Source organism: Papilio machaon, chromosome 25 (genome assembly GCF_912999745.1).
Source record: "Papilio machaon chromosome 25, ilPapMach1.1, whole genome shotgun sequence".
Lineage (NCBI taxonomy): Eukaryota > Metazoa > Arthropoda > Insecta > Lepidoptera > Papilionidae > Papilio > Papilio machaon.
In genome coordinates, this window is record NC_060010.1 from 611349 (window position 1) to 629976 (window position 18628).

The window sequence follows — 18628 nt, forward strand, 5'->3', positions numbered from 1 at the left end:
CAGCAGAACCGCCGGGTCACAGCTCGCACCCGCCGCTAACTGCTTGATGGTCAACCCGCACTCTTTCTCGTCTCTCTCGTACTCAGGGAATACTACGTTACCACTGTTAACAACATTGAATTAGTCATTGTTTCGCTTGAGATGTAGAAAATTATATCGTAACTAGCTGTCGCCCGCGACTCCGTCCGCGCGCAGTTAAATAATGGGGGGGGGGGGGTTATGAAAAATAGATGTTGTCCGATTTTCAGACCTACTTAATATGCTCACAAAATTTCATGAGAATCGGTGAAGCCGTTTCGGCGGAGTACGGGAACGAAAACTGTGACACAAGAATTTTATATATTAGATTAGATTGTTTTGGAATCAGTAAAGTTTACGCCATTCATTCTCTTTTTAGATTTCTACGCGGTACGTCTACGTCCTATATTTTAAATCATGTAATTTTTTTTCTCAATTCGGTTAACCAAATCTAAACATCAAACAAGCAATGTAAAACATGGATTTTTGTTTAGGAAGCGATCCGATAATTTTTATTAACGATTTCATGTCAAGCAATTCAAATAATTTTTCGATCGATCTCAAGAATCAAATATTTATTCTAGCCGAGACAACTCACAGAGCATAACCGTTAGGCACTTCTGCAGCATCCTTAGATGTGGAGAGCACAAACTGGCGAGTGATGAGACTGACCCGTGGCACTCTGAAGTAATGAGGGTTGCCATTCTTCACTGCAAATATACTAGATTATAATTTATAATCATAAGAAGTTATTTCAATGGTCTTTACAATACTAGTAACATGGTTAAATATAGATTGTTAGTCATAGATGCCAAAAGGGGAAGTATTTTAAAAATGAAAGAATTAAGTTATAGGCCGGCAACCATCTGCAGTTCCTCTGGTGTTTACGGATGTCCATGGGTGTCGATGGTCAACTCGGTGTTCCCGCCACTAGTTTGCCCCCTTCTCTTATAAAAAAAATTTCTTTGACGAATTATTTGGTGAAAGCAGACTTCTGGTTTCTTTCCTCTCCAATGGACGAGAAAGATTTAACGGAAATAAGAGAGGATAGGTTTTTTTTTCTGTTTATTTCCTCAGTTGCAGTTTAGCTAATCACACTTAGCTGGTTACTACAAATATCAGTTGAATCGCTTGCTGTCTTTTGCGATAAAGAACTCACCATGTATATACTGTAATGCTCCGAGCCATGTGAACTGAAGATCAGATATTGGCCCTTCGGTAGGCTCGTAAGCGGAATCATCGTGACATTCGAAACTTCCACATTTAATGTAAGAGACACCTAAAAATCATAATTATTAATCGCTACTACATATCGGTTAATTAATTTTTGACTAAATCTCTCTTTCCACTAGCGACTAATAAATCTGGTGCCAATTCAGACAGATCTATTTCCGGACGCGGCCGCACCAATGAAAAAATTTCTTATTACAGCAATATTGCCATCTTTATCATTATTTTATACTAAGAGACAGAAATAATCTATGATACAAGATTATTTTATTTCACAGTTACTTGTCCATTTAAAAAAAAAGATAAACTTGCCATAAAATATTCCAAAACAGAAGAGAAACGTTTTAAACATTGGCTCACGCAAGTATCAAGACTACTTGATGCGGTTAATCAAATCAAACTGCACGAAATTTTGTCTTTACGAAAGAAAAAGAATGCGTTATTTGTCAGCTAGTTGTGTTTGCGGTAAATGTCGGTAAACATTTACCAATGCATAGAAATTTCAGGACGTAAACATTTTTTTTTCATTGGTCAACTACAATTCAAATCAAGTATTTCAAAAATCTAATGAATTCGTTGAAAAAAAATTAACTCATTTACTGCTGTAACTGACGCACTGACGTGTGCTTTTGCAGAATATCAACACTTATTTCTGAAAATTAATAAGCATAATGCTGAGTAAAGGCCTTGTCCATTCAGCATTGCAAATCTAGTAGGAACTTTCATTTTTTATACTTGTTAATATAATATGTACATGCCCGTTGCTTTTTTTTTATATATAGTTTTTTGGGTTTTTTCCCTCCTTTCAGCATGTTTGTTCTTTTTTTTCTTTTTTTTACATTATTATTGTTTACTTTCTAATTACTTTTTGCTTTCTGAATGGATTAAATGAATTTATTATTATTATTATTTTTATATACTATTGTAACTTGTTATTGACGAAAGTAAATTATCAAATTTCATATCCAAAAATCTAGTTGATCTAATTTTAATTAGATTTAAATCCAATTAAAGAAGCAAGTTTTTTTATAAGAGAAAGGGTCAAACGAGCGGCATGAACAACGAGGCGATCCATGTACATTGAGGAGAGTACCCTGGGTCGTTAAATAAAACAGTTTAATAAAAAAAAGATAAAAACAAAACCAATTAGTAAATATTAAAGTGGGATAGAAACGGCCTACGCCGTTTCTATCTACGTTAAGCGTAGGCTTACATTGAATATTAAAATATTCTATAAACGTTGTAATCTATGAATTATTCAATTGAAAGCAGTTTCTTAATAAATAACTTACCTTCAATATCAACTTCAATCAATTGCAATTTTATTGCCAGGAATAAAATTTGTCACTACAATGTCAAATATTATGGCCAATACAAGCCCTTGGTGTTCTACAAACAGCCACATTCATCAAACATGTGCCAAACAGCGAACACACACAAAACAAACAGGCATCTCCATGTTTGTCGAACATTTTTTTAATTTGTGTAGAACAGGTATTCCTAAACTATTTTGGACAAGTGACCCCTTTTCCAAAATGAACTTCAGACCCCCATGGCCAAATTAGGTCAATAGAAGAAGACAGAGTGAGAATTAGCAATGTTTTAAGTTCGATATCGACCCAATCGCTGGTGTAGAAAAACCGCAAAAAACCGCACAAATAGTGAACACCGAACAAAAACAAGCAAACACTAATCCACACTCATGTTAGTTGTTTGGTGTACGCTGTTCGCCATTATTTGGCAAGCGTGCGAAGCGAGCTTTACATTTAATAGTTTTACTTGAAATTCAAAGCACTGATAACGTACTGTCTTCGCCCGACTGATGGAATAGTAATAATTTTTCCGTGTAAAAAAGATTTTTAGATATATAACATTGTAGTACCCTAAAGGATTTGATCAACTTTGTCTTTCGATTCGTATTATTTTTCGAATGTAGTTAGTCTTATGTTTTTTTTTAAATTATTTAAAAGTCAATGATTAAGTAAAAAAGCAATTTTTTACTTTATACTTAACGGAGGTTAACTTTTTAAAATTCAAATCACAGACAATGTCAAAGCGGACATAGTAGCTGTCACTTTTCCCGCCAATAACTGTAACCGTTCATGAACTGTTATGCTCGTAACAGATAAATAAAATATTTTAGCATAGATATAGATAATAAAATGCATTCCATATGCAATCAAATTGTTATTGTTGGCGCCAGAAAATTACATCGTATTTCAATGTAGACTTAGAAATCGTGAAGCAATGATTATTTGGAGAAGGCATTAGATGTAGAGCTATTAATTTACGAAATGTTATCATCTATTCTCTACTGGATAGACCTTCAAAGCGTAAAATACGTAGATTTCAGTACGTCTACACCAAAGTGCTCGAGCCTACCCTATGTCAGGATGACTAGGTCATAGTCAACCTGTCCCAGTGCGGGTTGATTTCACACATTTTTGAATTTATTCGCAGATATGTGCAGCACGATCTTTTCCTTCACCGTATGAATATAAGTTTTTAAAACTTCGCCTTTCAACCAAATCAGCACAAAGAACCTTTAATAATCTTTATGCCTGTGTCTAAGCAGTATTAATATTAAAAAATAACTTATCAAAACCTTGAGCATTTCATTCGTAAATCTTTGTAAAAATTGTACATGTAAATGATCACCGCTTGCGCGACGTAATCGCTGGCAAATTGTCCGCATCCTTCCTGCAACACAACCTGCATTGGAAAGTAGGCTTTTGTTTGCATTCGAGGCTTACAAACTACATGTCACGTATTCTTGATAATACAATGAAATAATTGCAGAGAAATAGCTAAGTTAAATCTATATCTATCTCTATATATATAGTCAGAAAGTCGTGTTAGTTATACTATTTATAACTCAAGAACGGCTGAATAGATTTGACTGAAAATTGGTGGGCAGGTAGCTTAGAACCAGGAAACGGACATAGGATAATTTTTAGCCCGTTTTCTATTTTTTATTCCGCGCGGACGGAGTCGCGGGTAAAAGCTAGTAATATATATTTAAAATTCTCGTGTCACAATATTAGTTACCATACTCCTCCAAAACGGCTGGACCGATATTTATGAAATTTTATATGCATATTCAGTAGGTCCGAGAATCGGTTACCTACTATATATTTTTCATACCCCTTTTAATTATTTTTAAATGCGCGCAGACGGAGTCGCGTACGACAGCTAGTTTAATTATATGAAAAGTAATTTTAGTTCATATTTGTAGTCTTTTTCCATTACCACACTTTCTTAGGATAGGAAGGAGAAATATCCTCTTTCTGTGCATCCCCTTTTCCGTTGATTAAAAGTAGGCAACGCATCAGCATTTGCGGATGTCTATGGGCAACGGTCGCCTCGCTATTTCGTCGTCGGTCATTTGCTCGTTTGCCACCTTTTGATATAAAAAAAAAAGTTTTTTAAAAGTAGCAATTTATACTGCTATCGGATCCTATTAATAAAACATAATCATTTGAAATACTATTACGTTACCACAATGAAAACCACAACTGAACCGTGCTTTAGTGGTTAGTAAGTTGAACGCGTAATTACTAATGACCACTGAAAGTTAGAAAACGTCTAGTCCACAGATTATTAGTGATAACAATCCGTGTTCGTTCAATGATTGTTACTCTAAATCTAGGTACTAACGTTTAGTACTGGAGTATCATAATCGCTATATATTTGTCTATACTAATATTAAAAGAGGAAATATTTGATTGTTGATTGGTTTTCATTGAATTGATTTGAAAAATTCTTTCACTTTTGCGAAGCTATATTATCCCTGGGTGATATAGGCTATTTTTATTACTAGATTTTTATTTTTATTTCGCGCTAGCAACTGCTACCTAAATATCTTACTAATTTTATAAATGTGTATCTCCGGTACGGCTCAACGGATCTCAATGAAATTTGGCATAGATATAGATAATAGTCTAGATCATAGATAAATTGTAATTCCGCGAGGAAAGAGTCGCGGACGACAACTAGGATAAGATAAAATAGATATTTGTATCTTGTATCTTGGTATTTAAATTGGATTGTAATGAAAGGTAAGTTGATAGTGTTTTTAAAAAATAAAACACGCGCTACTTATTTTAAAATGTTATATAAAAAAAACATATCCTGATTTATATTTTTTTCGATGACACAGCTCTATAACTGGGTCAGCAGACGTAATAAAATTACGTTTCACTCCAGTGAGGTCGAGGAGCGAGGTTTATTCATTTCCTCTGAGACTTGGCCTGCTGGTTAGAAGGCTTGATTGTTACAATTGACTTTGGTTAAAGTCAATTGTTATAAAATTATCAATAACTTATAACACTTATGATATAACTTTCAAGGAATTTAAATAGTTATTTAAATCGCTTTTTATAAAATCTTTTAACCATTTTGACAAACAATGGTAGGTCCAGTAATAACATCAGGTGCACGAATTGGCCAGTTCGCCCGGTGCAATACGACAGCTACACAGAAGACAGGCGTGAAGTGGAAGTAATTCCGAGTTTCATCTCCGGAGGCCTAATTTTAGTGAATTTGATGGAAGACGCATAGAAAGGAGTAATTATTATCTTTCTGTGCGTCTCTTCTTCCGTCGATTAAAGGTAGGCAACGCATCTACAATTGCGGATGTCTATGGGCAGCGGTCGCTACGCCATTTCGGCAAATTCAGGTTTCTCGTTTGCCACCTTATGATATTAAAAAAAAAATCTCCCCTCCACATTTATATTTAAAATTCTCTCTGCCACATGCAATTAAAATTTATTATGAAGTAATTATGTAAAAAAAACTATGGTTGCAATAGTTTCTCTCTGCTCTTGAAGTTTGAATTAAACCTTTGAAACAATGTTTTTCACTCGACGTTACATATTCATTTAACATTAAAACTATGCATTTTATTTGAGATTAACAAATGTTTAAATAATTAATTAATTATCAATACAAATGTTTAAATAAATTAACCAAAAGTCTCTCAACATTTTTTTATAACGTTACTACGTTAGTTTTACTGAAGTAATGAAGCTTTTACCCGCGACTCCGTCCGCGCGGAATAAAAAATAGAAAACGGGGTAAAAATCATCCTATGTTCGTTTCCTGGTTCTAAGCTACCTGCCCACCAATTTTCAGTCAAATCGATTCAGCCGTTCTTGAGTTATAAATAGTGTAACTAACACGACTTTATTTTATATATATATAGACTAGCTTTTACCCGCGTCTCCGTCCGCGCGCAGTTAAAAAAAAATGAAAAAAAAAATGAAAAATAGATGTTGTCCGATTCTCAGACCTACTGAATATGGTCACAAAATGTCATGAGAATCGGTCAAGCCGTTTCGGAGGAGTATGATAGATAACGGTGTAGTCTTTTTTTATACTAACAGACAAATAGAAAGATTTTATATATATATTTTTTAAGATTATAGGGGCTCGTATCAACAAATATTTAGTTCAATGTAAGTGCATATAATTTTAAAGCATTAGTATGCATATCAACACAATGCTACGTGCTTTAGTTAAAGTATTTATTCTAGTTTTTTTTGTTAAACTTCAGTGTGGTGGAGGTTGTCTTTTAAAATGTTTAGGACAGTTTTTATTGTGTTAATAACAGTTTTAGGACCTGGTTTTGGTGAGGTTTTAATTTAGATATTTATTACTTATCGCACGCAAGAAAATATTTTTTTTTTCTTTTACAAAAAAGTATTGGAAATTACAAATTAAATTTTGTACAAATGAATAAAAAATAAACGTTTCTATATCCGAAACTTTAAGCAAAAATGCAACAAAATTATCTTGTCAGAAGTGGGATTCGAACCCACGCCCACAGAAGTGGACTGCGACCTGAACGCAGCGCCTTAGACCGCTCGGCCATCCTGACTTACAAATATGCTCCGAAATTGAAAATGTTATTGTAAGTAAATTTTTGCCATTTCTAAAATTTTTATCTTTTTTAATATATCGTAATAATTTCCAGTATCAGCCGCACTATTTGATTCAGAAGATGGCAGAGACGAATTGGATCGTATAGTAGGGGGCACTAAAGCCCCAAATGGGTCGGCTCCTTACCAAGTGTCACTACGATGGTTTGGGGTCAGACATTTCTGTGGGGCCTCCATTATAACTAGTAGAGTTATTTTGACAGCCGCCCATTGCGTTGACAGGTTAGAATATTACAATAACAATATAAAATAAATTAAATACGTTATTGTTTATACAAATTTAAAGTCTATAATTTTGTAAATTAATAATTTCAAACAACCTTTGACAATACTATCAAAGTGGATGGATGGATGTTTGTTATAAACCCACACGCTGAATAGATTATTACGAAATTTGAAACTGAATATAGGTTACTGAATAAGTCTTTTTTTAATACCATGCAGACGGAATAGCGAGCAACAGCTAGTGTTTTTATAAAATAATCACAGTAGTGAAAACTTGAAAGATTTTGAAACTGAAGTTTTATCTACACATTTATGACCCTACTAGCTGTCATCCGCGACTCCGTCCGCGCGTAATTAGAAAAAAAACATTAGTAGCCTATGTGTTCTTCCTTGAGCCGCTCATCCATCCATCCGTCCAAACTTTCGCATTTATAATAGTAAGATTAGATTTCAGTGAACATAACACGATCCGTTCCTTTCAAATGGTCTCCAATCTCATTTTAATTTTGCCAGGATGAAGCCACAATACTTCATGGCGATAGTTGGCACAAACCAGTTGAGATCTGGTGGTACACCGTACCCAATTCGCAAATTCGTACGTCACGAGGATTATGATGATCAAGTGATAAAGAACGATATCGCTGTACTTTTCACACTCATGGAGATGAGGTTAGGTGGTGACGTAGATGCGGTTGAATTGAACCATGAACCTGTGATGCCTGGTGAGAAGTTGTTACTGACAGGATGGGGTACTACTTCTGTAAGCTATTGGTTACCTAATTTTGTTCAGTTTAACTTATTATGTCTACTATGTTAATGTATTAGTCAGATTTCTTATTATTTACAGTACATATAACCGTTGCAAGAGGGAACCTTAATTGTGTATTTATAATTTTACTCTACCATACCCCAACGCGAAGATTAGCCCGTTCATCTTAAAAAGTAGCTTTTTGTTTATTTTTTAAATTGCATAGTATTTGGTTAAAATATGAACGAAATTAAAGTTTAACGGAATTCATAATGCGGGCATTTATTTTTACATAAAACCATCGTTTAAAATAATGTTTCAATAACTTTGATATTTTTGCTTATCATCGTCGTACAGATATCTTTTTTACGGTCCGATTTTAATGTAAATGAACATTATAACAATAATTTCCAAATATTTCGTTTAAGTTAACTAATTTAATCACTTGTAGTTTTTTTACACTTTATATTTTCGAATAGCAATTTCTTACTTACACATTATCTGTAATATTTTAAAAGGCGCATCTTGAGATTCATTTAAACCAATTATACAGCTCTTCACATAATTGTTATAATAATTTATTTACTTTAGTATCCAGGAAAGGCGCCAAACGACCTTATGATGCTAGAACTGAACGCTATCTCGTTTGAAGACTGTCAGGAAGCACATAAGAACATCAACCCAGTGTTCGATTCGCAGATCTGTGCGCTTACTAAGGAAGGAGAGGGGGCTTGTCACGTTAGTATACTAATTACTGTAATTTATAAATAGGATTCGTATTTTTTTTATTATTATTGTTTACTGTCTACTTTTCTTTTTATTTTAATTTTAACTCTTTAAAAATGCGAAAGCTGTCATTCAAAGTGCACTCAAAAAATGTTCAATGTTGTCATGATAAAAAGACTTTAAAAGGTACTAAAAATTACGAAATGAAACTTTTGTATCTAAAAACATAAAACGAAATGTTGAAATTTAAATATCATTATATTTTTTTAAGTCGTGTTTAGCTGCCAGTATTTAATGCACTGCATTTTAAAATTTGCATTACCACAGACAAAAGATACAAAAATGGATTGTATTTATCTAATAATTAGCTTTTGACCGCGATTTCGTCTGCGCAGAATTAAGTAAAAAGTAAATATATCTGACGGTAAGTCAAATTTCAATAAGATGTGTTGAATTTTTGCGTAGTTATAGAGTTAACATCCATCCATCTAAACATTCGCATTTATATTAGTAAGATTTTACTTCAGGGTGACTCAGGCGGACCCTTAGTGAGAGAAGGCAGGCAAGTTGGTGTTGTATCCTGGGGAATACCATGCGCGAAGGGCAAACCTGATGTGTACACAAAGGTAATTTTAGACCAAAGAGGTTTTATATTTATACTGGCCAGTACACTATTATGGTTTTGAAAATGTTTTTATTTTTATTTTAGGTTGAATCATTTATGGATTGGATAGAAAAAACTCTGGCCAACGATAATGCAGATCACATTAAAGAACTAAACATGAGAAAAAGTAATCGACACGGTTAACTGACTTTGTCATAATCTGAAATACATATTTAAATGCGAATGTAAATAAATTAAAAAAATAAATGTGATATTCATTTGTTTTTCCAAAATAATCTTTGTACAATCCCTTATCGATTTAATTTTTCAGAAGGTTACCTATTTCAAAATAAAAGTCACCTTTTCTCGTCAAAGTTACTTAACACCTTCAATGTCAATAAGATTTTCTTGTACCGTGAACTATGAATGGAAGCTGGTGGCAGTGACAATATTGAATCTGTGTCTATTCAACTGATCTCTATTATATGGAAATGACAGCTTTTGTCAGTTAAATATGCCTTTACTAGCTGTCGCCCGCTACTTCGTCTGCGCGGAATTAAAAAAAAAACTTAATATGTAGCCTATATGTTCTTCCAGACTATGTTTAAGATTAAGCCTTTCTGGAGTTACCTTCAAACAAACATTACCCATCCATCCATCTAATTTTTTTTAATTTTTTCTGTCATAAGAACCTTCTCGTGACAATAACAAACACATCAAAAAAAAAGTGAAATCGGTCTAGACCGATCATCTATCGGATACTAGAGTAAATAGATTATTAGTTCGAATCCTCACCACCGCTGACAACCGCAACCATCAACGCCAACAGGGCGAAAATCAATTAGGCACAAAATACCACGATTTATAACCTGTCCATGTGTAGAGGTCATTGATTCCTACAGTTTAATTTAATTATGACGTTAAATTTCAATTAAATAAAACTTTAATTATTAAAAACGTATCTTTATTACCATACACTAATATCACAGTAATCAGTCGTGATTCAATTATGTTGCCATTTTATAATCTTTGAAAAAAAAAAACATATTACTTTAAACGTAGCAAAGCACACATAAAATAATATTTCAAATATTTGACAAAGATTTCAAGATTACAAATTAATAGAATCTTTTATCACTTGGTCACCTTTATCCGTAACAGTATAATAGTTATTTTAATGTATACAAAAAAAAATATCCTTGAACAATTGAGTTTAAAAATAAACCATTAAAAGTTCAATTGCTTTCTTAAATTACAAGAAAAATATACTTAATGTTTGAAACTTCAAATTTTAATAAATAAAATTTAATTCAGCGATTCATAAAATTAATAATTTTGGTTATAAGTTATACATTCTTCATTAATATTTAAAATACACAACCAATTACCAACCTAAAGAACAAATGTTTATTATTTCTTACTAACACATTTAACTATATCTCGTTTAAAATTATTAAGACTTTACACAACTTTACGTAACAGGCTAGTTAACCATAGAAAACTTAATTTTACCAAATAAATATTATATTAATAATATCAACTAAACATATGAAAATAATTTGTAATCTAAAAGTTTTTAAACTTAACTAGTGTTGCCAATTTTCAATAATTGTCAATTTGAACACTGGCAGGAAAAATAAAACGAATTGTAATTTGTCAACTTGACTTCTTAGTGGACGATATGGCAACCCTACAAACCATGCCTATCTTTCAGTCTAATTAAGTTAGACAAAGATAGGAAATGTATTCTTCAAGGTTATACATTGCTTATATTTGAAATGTCGAAAATAAAAATCTTTACATCATTTCTAAAATATAAATAGATACAATTAAAATTAAAATCCTAATCTTTATCCATAAATAATCAAAGAATTCAAATAGATCTTCATTTAATATGTATTCATAAAAATCATTAGCATAATGTACTTTCGCTGTTTTATTACTATTAAAATTATCATCATCGTAATCTCTTGTAAAATCACGACTTAAAATACCGAATTTCAATATATTTTTAACATTTAACAACTCGGTTGACACTTCTTCGATATCTTTCGTCAATTTCTTAACGAAAGAGAAGCTGTCAGATGACATTGACGTTTGTGTTGTCAAGATGACAGGGAATTGTGACGAGTGATGTGCTGTGAAGTTACCTTTTATCGATATTTTTTCGAATATAACGTCCATGTTACTTTCCAATCTGAAAGATAATTTTACAGTCAACAAGGGTAATGATATAATTGAAGAAATAATATTCTAGATAAAATAGCCGTTAGATTTAAACACATAGTATTGTTTAGTAAACCATAACAGATAAATCGTTTAACTTATATTATACTGAAATGTACTTTAAGGGCATTTCTTGTTAAAATAATTACTAAATTAGCTTTAATTAAAAGATAAAGAAAATTGCGAGGAACGCATTGTCTATTACAAAATACTCCTACCCCTACTAAAGATTACATACCCAAGAACACATGTACGTTTGTAAAGAGCAGCACATACAACCAGCTTACAAGAATCAACACCTATGTACTGCCCACCCATCCTCCGAACACCGGAGTACACAGACAGACCATAATGAGCTTCTGTGGCCTTTGCACCTAAAAGTAAAAATACATATTGAAGCAAGCATATTTAATATACAATTCATGTAAAAACGTAAACTAAGCTAGCTGTCGCCCTCGATTCCGTCCGCGCGGAATTAAAAAAAAACATAAAAGTAGCTTATGTGTCCTTCCAGACTATTTTCTACATCTATGCCAAATTTCATTAAAATCCGTTCGGCCGTTTCGTAGATACCTTCAAACAAACATCCATCCATCCATCCATCCATTTATCCATCCAAATATTTGCATTTATAATATTAGGTCCTTACATATGAAATTGGCGTTTTTCGTACTGGCAACTTTAATCACGAATTTCTCCTCTTTGGTAAGGAATTCCAAATTCAAATTTGTACAGCTATAGACTCATGTATTTGTGGTTCGATGACCGTCATTCATTTGTTTTTTTTCTTCTGTTTTTTTCTGTTTGCGTCACTCATTTTACAAAATGGAAAACTTAAAATATCGCATTATTTACGAGTACGAGTTCCGCCGTGGCACTAGTGCTGCGGAAACGACTCGAAGGGTGAATGATGTGTATGGCGGTCGTGTTGCAAAAGAAAACACAGTTCGTTTTTGGTTCCAACGTTTTCGTTCTGGAAATTTCGATCTGCAGAACAAGCCCCGTGGACGGCCTGAGACTCAAGTTGATAATGAAGAGTTGAAGGCTATTGTGGAAGCGGATCCATCGCAAACCACGTCCGAGTTAGCTGCAGGCTGCGATGTTAGTGATAAAACTGTTTTAATTCACTTGAAGCAAATTGGGAAGATTAAAAAGCTTGAAAGGTGGGTACCTCACGAATTGACTGAAGCAAACCGGCAAACGCGCGTCGACTGTTGCGTTACATTACTAAACCGGCAAAATAATGAAGGTATTTTAAACCGAATCATTACCTGTGATGAAAAATGGGTTCTTTACGATAATCGGAAGCGCTCAGCGCAATGGTTGGATCCTGGCCAGCCAGCCAAATCCTGCCCCAAGCGAAAATTAACCCCAAAAAAGTTACTTGTAAGCGTTTGGTGGACTAGTGCCGGTATTGTTCATTACAGTTTTCTCAAATCTGGCCAGACTATTACGGCTGATGTCTATTGTCAGCAATTTCAAACCATGATGGAAAAGCTAGCGGCTAAACCACCTAGGCTGGTCAATCGCTCCACGCCACTGCTGCTTCACGACAACGCTAGACCACACACTGCGCAACAGACGGCTACTAAATTAGAAGAGTTTCAATTGGAAAGTCTAAGACATCCTCCGTACTCCCCGGACCTTGCTCCAACAGATTACCATTTTTTTCGAAATTTGGATAACTTCTTGCAAGGGAAAAAATTCAACTCCGATGGGGCAGTCCAAATCGCCTTCAAAGATTTTATTGATTCCCGTCCGACTGGTTTTTTTAGTAAAGGGATCAATGAACTACCTATGAGATGGCAAAAGTGCATAGAAAATAATGGTTCATACTTTGATTAATTAAATATATTATATTAAAAAATATTCGACTTTTTGTTCCTCCCATACAAAACGCCAATTTCATATGTAAGGACCTAATATTAATAAGATTAAAAAATAAATAAGGGAAGTGAGAATCGAGTAACACCTCACGAGATACAGATCACATGTAAAGCCACATATATATATATATATAAACACTCAAATATTAGCAAAAGTCCTTCCTGAGTCAATCAAGTATTAAGCACTGTGTAGACAACTTACCGAGACTTCTTGTCTTGATGTAAAATTGACAACAAAAACTGCCGTCACATACGATGTCCTGGTACCCTGACACACTTGCCTCAAGGTCTAGAGGTCTGATAATGTACTCGTTTGTATCCTCCAGTGGAATGTCGCGTATGTCAATTGGATTAAAAGATAACGTAATATGTTTATCTAGAAATTAAACCATGAACTTAATAACATCTTAAATGTATTAAATAAGAGAGAGCCAATATTTACTAGTTTAGATGTATAGTGAAAGAAAGCTATAAGAAAGCGTGCGTTAAGTAACCTTTTATAGACTAAATGTCACACTCAACGCAATTTAATGGTAACTTTAATGGCTTCTTAGTATAGATTTATAATACAAAACCTAATAAAATGAGGAATTCCCTTAGAGACCACACCAAATTTCACAAATACGTACTACTAAGACAAAATCTGACCTCATACCTTTTCCATTCTTATTAATTTCCATGACACGACCTTTGGACTTCAGACCTGCTTTACCAATGTAGATTCCATCATCAGACAAAACATTAGCATCAGAAATGTACGCCCAGGATGAGATCAATTGGTTCCCTGTGAAATAAATAGACGCACATATTAGTATACGCTTCTATTTGCATACAATTCATACGAAAAATGGCAAATATACCTTTTATGTACACCACATTGTCTGCAGATCCTCCAGTAACAATTACATTCTTTGTATTCTTCAAGTTTTCTAAGTCTTTGAGTAACAGATCTTCCTCCATTAAGATCAGAAATTCTACGCCAAAGTCAGTAGTAAATGTCTTTTGAGATGTTACATTACATGTTGCGTAATTGTTCAAAGGTTTCGTATAGCTGAAATATAATTAATTAAGTGAAAACAACAAAAATACTCTATTTCATACTACTATGGATTGGATAAACCTTCGTTAATGTTAAATATATATTTTATACTCTAATAGGGTCCATGAGTGACCTTATATATAAAATTTTCGTGACACAATGTCAGTTACCATACTTCTCTGAAATGGCTTGATCGATTTTATATGCCTACTAGCTGTCGCCCGAGACTCCGTCCGCGCACAGTTAAAAAAACTAAATGGGGGGGGGGGGGGTTATGTAAAAATAGATGTTGGCCAATTCTCAGACCTACTGAATATGCTCACAAAATTTCATGAGAATCGGTCAAGCCGTTTCGGAGGAGTACGGGAACGAAAACTGTGACACGAGAATTTTATATATTAGATATTTCATACCCCTAACATATAACATAGTTTGGAAGAATACATAGACTACTTATAAAAATTCTTTTACTGCGCGCAGACAGAGTCACAGGCGACAGCTAGTATCACATAAATTTAACGTGGCAACTCACGATTAAAATAAATACTTACACAGCCACAATAGCACCTTTTCTATCAAACACAATGTTATTCTTCACAACTTCTACACTGCCTTGACATTGCAACCTCTGGTATAAATGCGTTGCTACATACACGTTGAATCTATTCGCTAACAATGATATATCCCGTACCAACTAAAAGAAAAAAGACATTTAAAACTTATACAATTACGCTTATAAGTATTCTAGATATTGTTGGTTTCGGGTGCTTTTAATACCACCCTTTCTTAGTGTTTTAATTTGCACCGTAAGTACGAAATATTCAATTACCTCGTCGTAATTATCAGAAGTGCAGTCCGCTTTTCCGTAAATTTCGGAAGACAATAGTACAATATCCACATTCTGCAATGAAAAATACATCGATAAAATCACTGGATTTAAATGTTCCATCCCTACTTTTTTAAAGATTTTTTTTTAATAGACGGCGTTGTTCTTGACATTAAGTCATTTGTCAAAAAAATCTCTATTTAATTAAAGTTATAGGATGGTTCATAAATATCTGAGCATATCAAATCCTTATTTTTTATGTGTGTAAACATAGTAATAAGATGTTTAATTACCTGGTTGGAAATTTCTTTCATTTGAGCTAAATAATCTTTGACACCATTTCTTAAGTTACCGGGTAACACTGCCGCCTTATATTTTACCTGTAATCATTAAAAGATAACGTTTACTATCACTATACTTTTTAAAACATAAAAAATAGGCCTTCTTACAGATACCTCATTATCATTACAAGCTTTTATTAAAGTCTGCACGTGCATTGGTAACATTTTTTTTTAATTTAGTTTATGGTTTCTGACGTCAAAACATCGTATTGAGTGTGTGTGTGTCTTGAAAAGGTGATAAAATAAATGTGTTCCTGTTTCTACACATATAACAGAATTCATGAAAAATTGAAAATTCGTATTTTATGCTAAATTCTTTTTTTATTTCCGTCACTTTCAACACCCGAAACAAATAATAAAACATATTGTTATTTCACTTTTGTTAAAAGAAATGAAAAAGAAATGAATACAAGTGTCAGTGCAGTATTGTACACAGTAGATTTGATGGAGGAGGAGATGCATAGGAAGGTTAAATATTCTCTTTTTGTGCGTCTCCTCCTTTGTCGATTGAGGGTAGGTAACGCATCTGCAATTACGAATGTCTATGGGCAGTGGTCGCTACGCCATTTCGGTGAATTTATGTGGTCGCTTGCTCGTTTGCCACCTTGTAATATAAAAAAAAACACAACACTAGTTTACTTTAATTATTATATATAAATAGCTTCAAAGTATATTTGCATTTTGTAAAAACGTTTGCAAATTATGTACATAATATTAAGTTACAAAATAACGTAAATTGCTTACATGCTAATAACAATAAAAAACAATTGTCTTTTGCTGAACAAAGCATCTGCGTCATTAGGATAAAAACATGATAAAAATTGAGTTGCCATATTCATAAAGTATTTTGTAAACATCGGTTTAATTTCGATTACTCCTACGAATAAGGGCCAATGTGAAAATTGACAACTTTACAGGCGAGGCTCTTAAAGTTTCAACCATGCAGGAAATGATGCCGCATAGGCCCTTTTGCTTTAGCAAAAAAACACCTGGAAATGTGTATTTCTGTTTAGTGCATGTTGTCAATTAGACTAAAACGTAGCTTTTAACATAAAAAAACTAAAAATCAATTGTTACTTTGGCCTTTATACATAGGACCCGTGGATTTACTGATGTCTATGGGCAGCGGCCATTTTGCTATTCTAGCAGTATCCCGTAGCCGCTTGTTCGTTTGCCACCTTTATACTATAAAAACTTTAAAATTATCTTCAATGTAAGTTATAATTTAGACTTGTGACTAAATATTTGCACTTATAGCCACAATCAGAGCAATTTATACAGTCACTAAGACATAACTCTGAGTGCTGTAGATATAATTATATCTTACTAATATTATACATAAATGCGAATGTATCGATGGGTGTACATTTATTAAGGTATCCACAGAACCGCTTCATGGATCTCACTGAAATTCGGCATAGTTGTAAAACATATCGTGGAAGGCTATTTAAGTTTAATACCGTACGGACGGAATCGCGGGCGAAAGCTAGTCTTCTAAAATCAAAAAAGTTCATACGTTTATAACTCTGTTCACTGACCCCAGCACGCGTTATGTGCGTGACATCTTTCTCCTCTCTCTGGTCCACATCTTTTGAATACGCTGTCCCTTTCTAACGCGATCTATCCGACCTAATTTTTACTTTTTAATTCTCTCTCCCTTTGTAGGGCGCACGTGGGCAACGTCACGTATGCATACGGCTTTGTGCAAGGTTTTTATTTTTAAAACTCCTTGGACAAAGGTGTGCGTTATTATTGTCTTGGAATAATTAAAAAAAAACAAAGATATTATTTTTAGAAAAAACAAAAGATGTGGGTACATGTTTCATTTTGAATGGATACTATATTAGTCTTTTGAAAAATGAATCTTTGATTTTAAGAAACAGCACAAGAAAAACTGATTAAACTGAGAAATGCATTAAAGATTTGTAAAAAAATTTTTTTTTTCTGAATATTTCAATTTTCTAATAATTCAGCACAAATGACCCACTTTAGCTTTCTGAATTTCGTAAAATTCTTTTTTTAGTGTTCACCAACGAAGTACCTTACAGAAATCTGCGCAAAATTTATCAACTTTATCAATCAATAAGTTTATCCGCTCTACTCTGATAGAAAATAACGAGCTATCATTGTTCAATTTGATCACATTTGTACCCGCATCCTTCAAGACAATAGAAATTACGATCTCCTAGTTATTGTTGCAAATAAACTTTCATGTTGGGTATTAAAGGAATCTTTAACTACGAAGGACTTTAGTTTAAAAACTGGGAACACAGTTCTTTTTTGACTAAGAAGTTTAGCGAAGCCTGCTTTTTTCGAAAGATTTTGTAGCGACTTAAATACACATTGATAAGAGTTAAGATCAATTAATTAATCTTAAGATATTCAGTCAAATTAAACTTATTCTAGTCTTCGACTCCATTGTAGTTGAGGAACGGGTTACCAAATAATATTGTAGGTATCAAGATTCGAAACTGAGATTTAAATCTTTATAAAATTTATGTTATTTTCCGTATTTAGTTAATTTTCATTGGAAATTCGTTTTAATTGTGGTCTTATTTCAATTAAAATTATATATAAATTAAATGCTTTAAAATTTTAAAATATTATAATATTTAATAAATAAAAAATTACGTACCTCACTACAAATCCCCAATTGGCAGTACAAACATAATAAAATAAATTTCAATAAAACCTCCATGGCTTAATACAGGAATGCAACGTAAGAAAAAATACCCAGGATGTATTCGGTATACGATAAAAACACCATACATTCGGTCCAGCCGGCGTTCGGCGCGCGAATGTCAAATCAACATTACTGAA

General features: G+C 33.3%; 2 protein-coding genes, 1 long non-coding RNA gene and 1 other non-coding gene across 4 annotated transcripts; 1 reads left to right on the forward strand and 3 right to left on the reverse strand.

Moving 5' to 3' along the window:
* Positions 1-6813: 6813 nt before the first annotated feature.
* LOC106712192 (chymotrypsin-1) lies at positions 6814-9694 on the forward strand. Its single transcript, XM_014504678.2, has 6 exons — positions 6814-6877; positions 7223-7409; positions 7926-8172; positions 8752-8898; positions 9414-9512; positions 9596-9694. Exons 1-6 carry the CDS (start codon positions 6826-6828, stop codon positions 9692-9694), a joined length of 831 nt encoding a protein of 276 aa, XP_014360164.2. The 5' UTR covers positions 6814-6825.
* Trnal-cag lies at positions 7043-7126 on the reverse strand. Its single transcript has one exon. It is a non-coding gene; the product is annotated as a tRNA-Leu (tRNA).
* Positions 9695-11205: 1511 nt separating the features above from the next.
* LOC123720930 (vanin-like protein 1) lies at positions 11206-15973 on the reverse strand. The gene is made up of 9 exons (XM_045684107.1): positions 15923-15973; positions 15761-15847; positions 15471-15542; positions 15193-15335; positions 14463-14653; positions 14258-14386; positions 13805-13978; positions 11955-12090; positions 11206-11687 (listed from the first exon to the last, which is right to left on the reverse strand). The coding sequence occupies exons 1-9, from the start codon at positions 15971-15973 to the stop codon at positions 11288-11290; spliced, it is 1383 nt and encodes a 460-aa protein (XP_045540063.1). The 3' UTR covers positions 11206-11287.
* Positions 15509-18628, reverse strand: LOC106712193. Its single transcript, XR_006756485.1, has 3 exons — positions 18444-18628; positions 15761-15847; positions 15509-15542 (listed from the first exon to the last, which is right to left on the reverse strand). It is a non-coding gene; the product is annotated as an uncharacterized LOC106712193 (long non-coding RNA).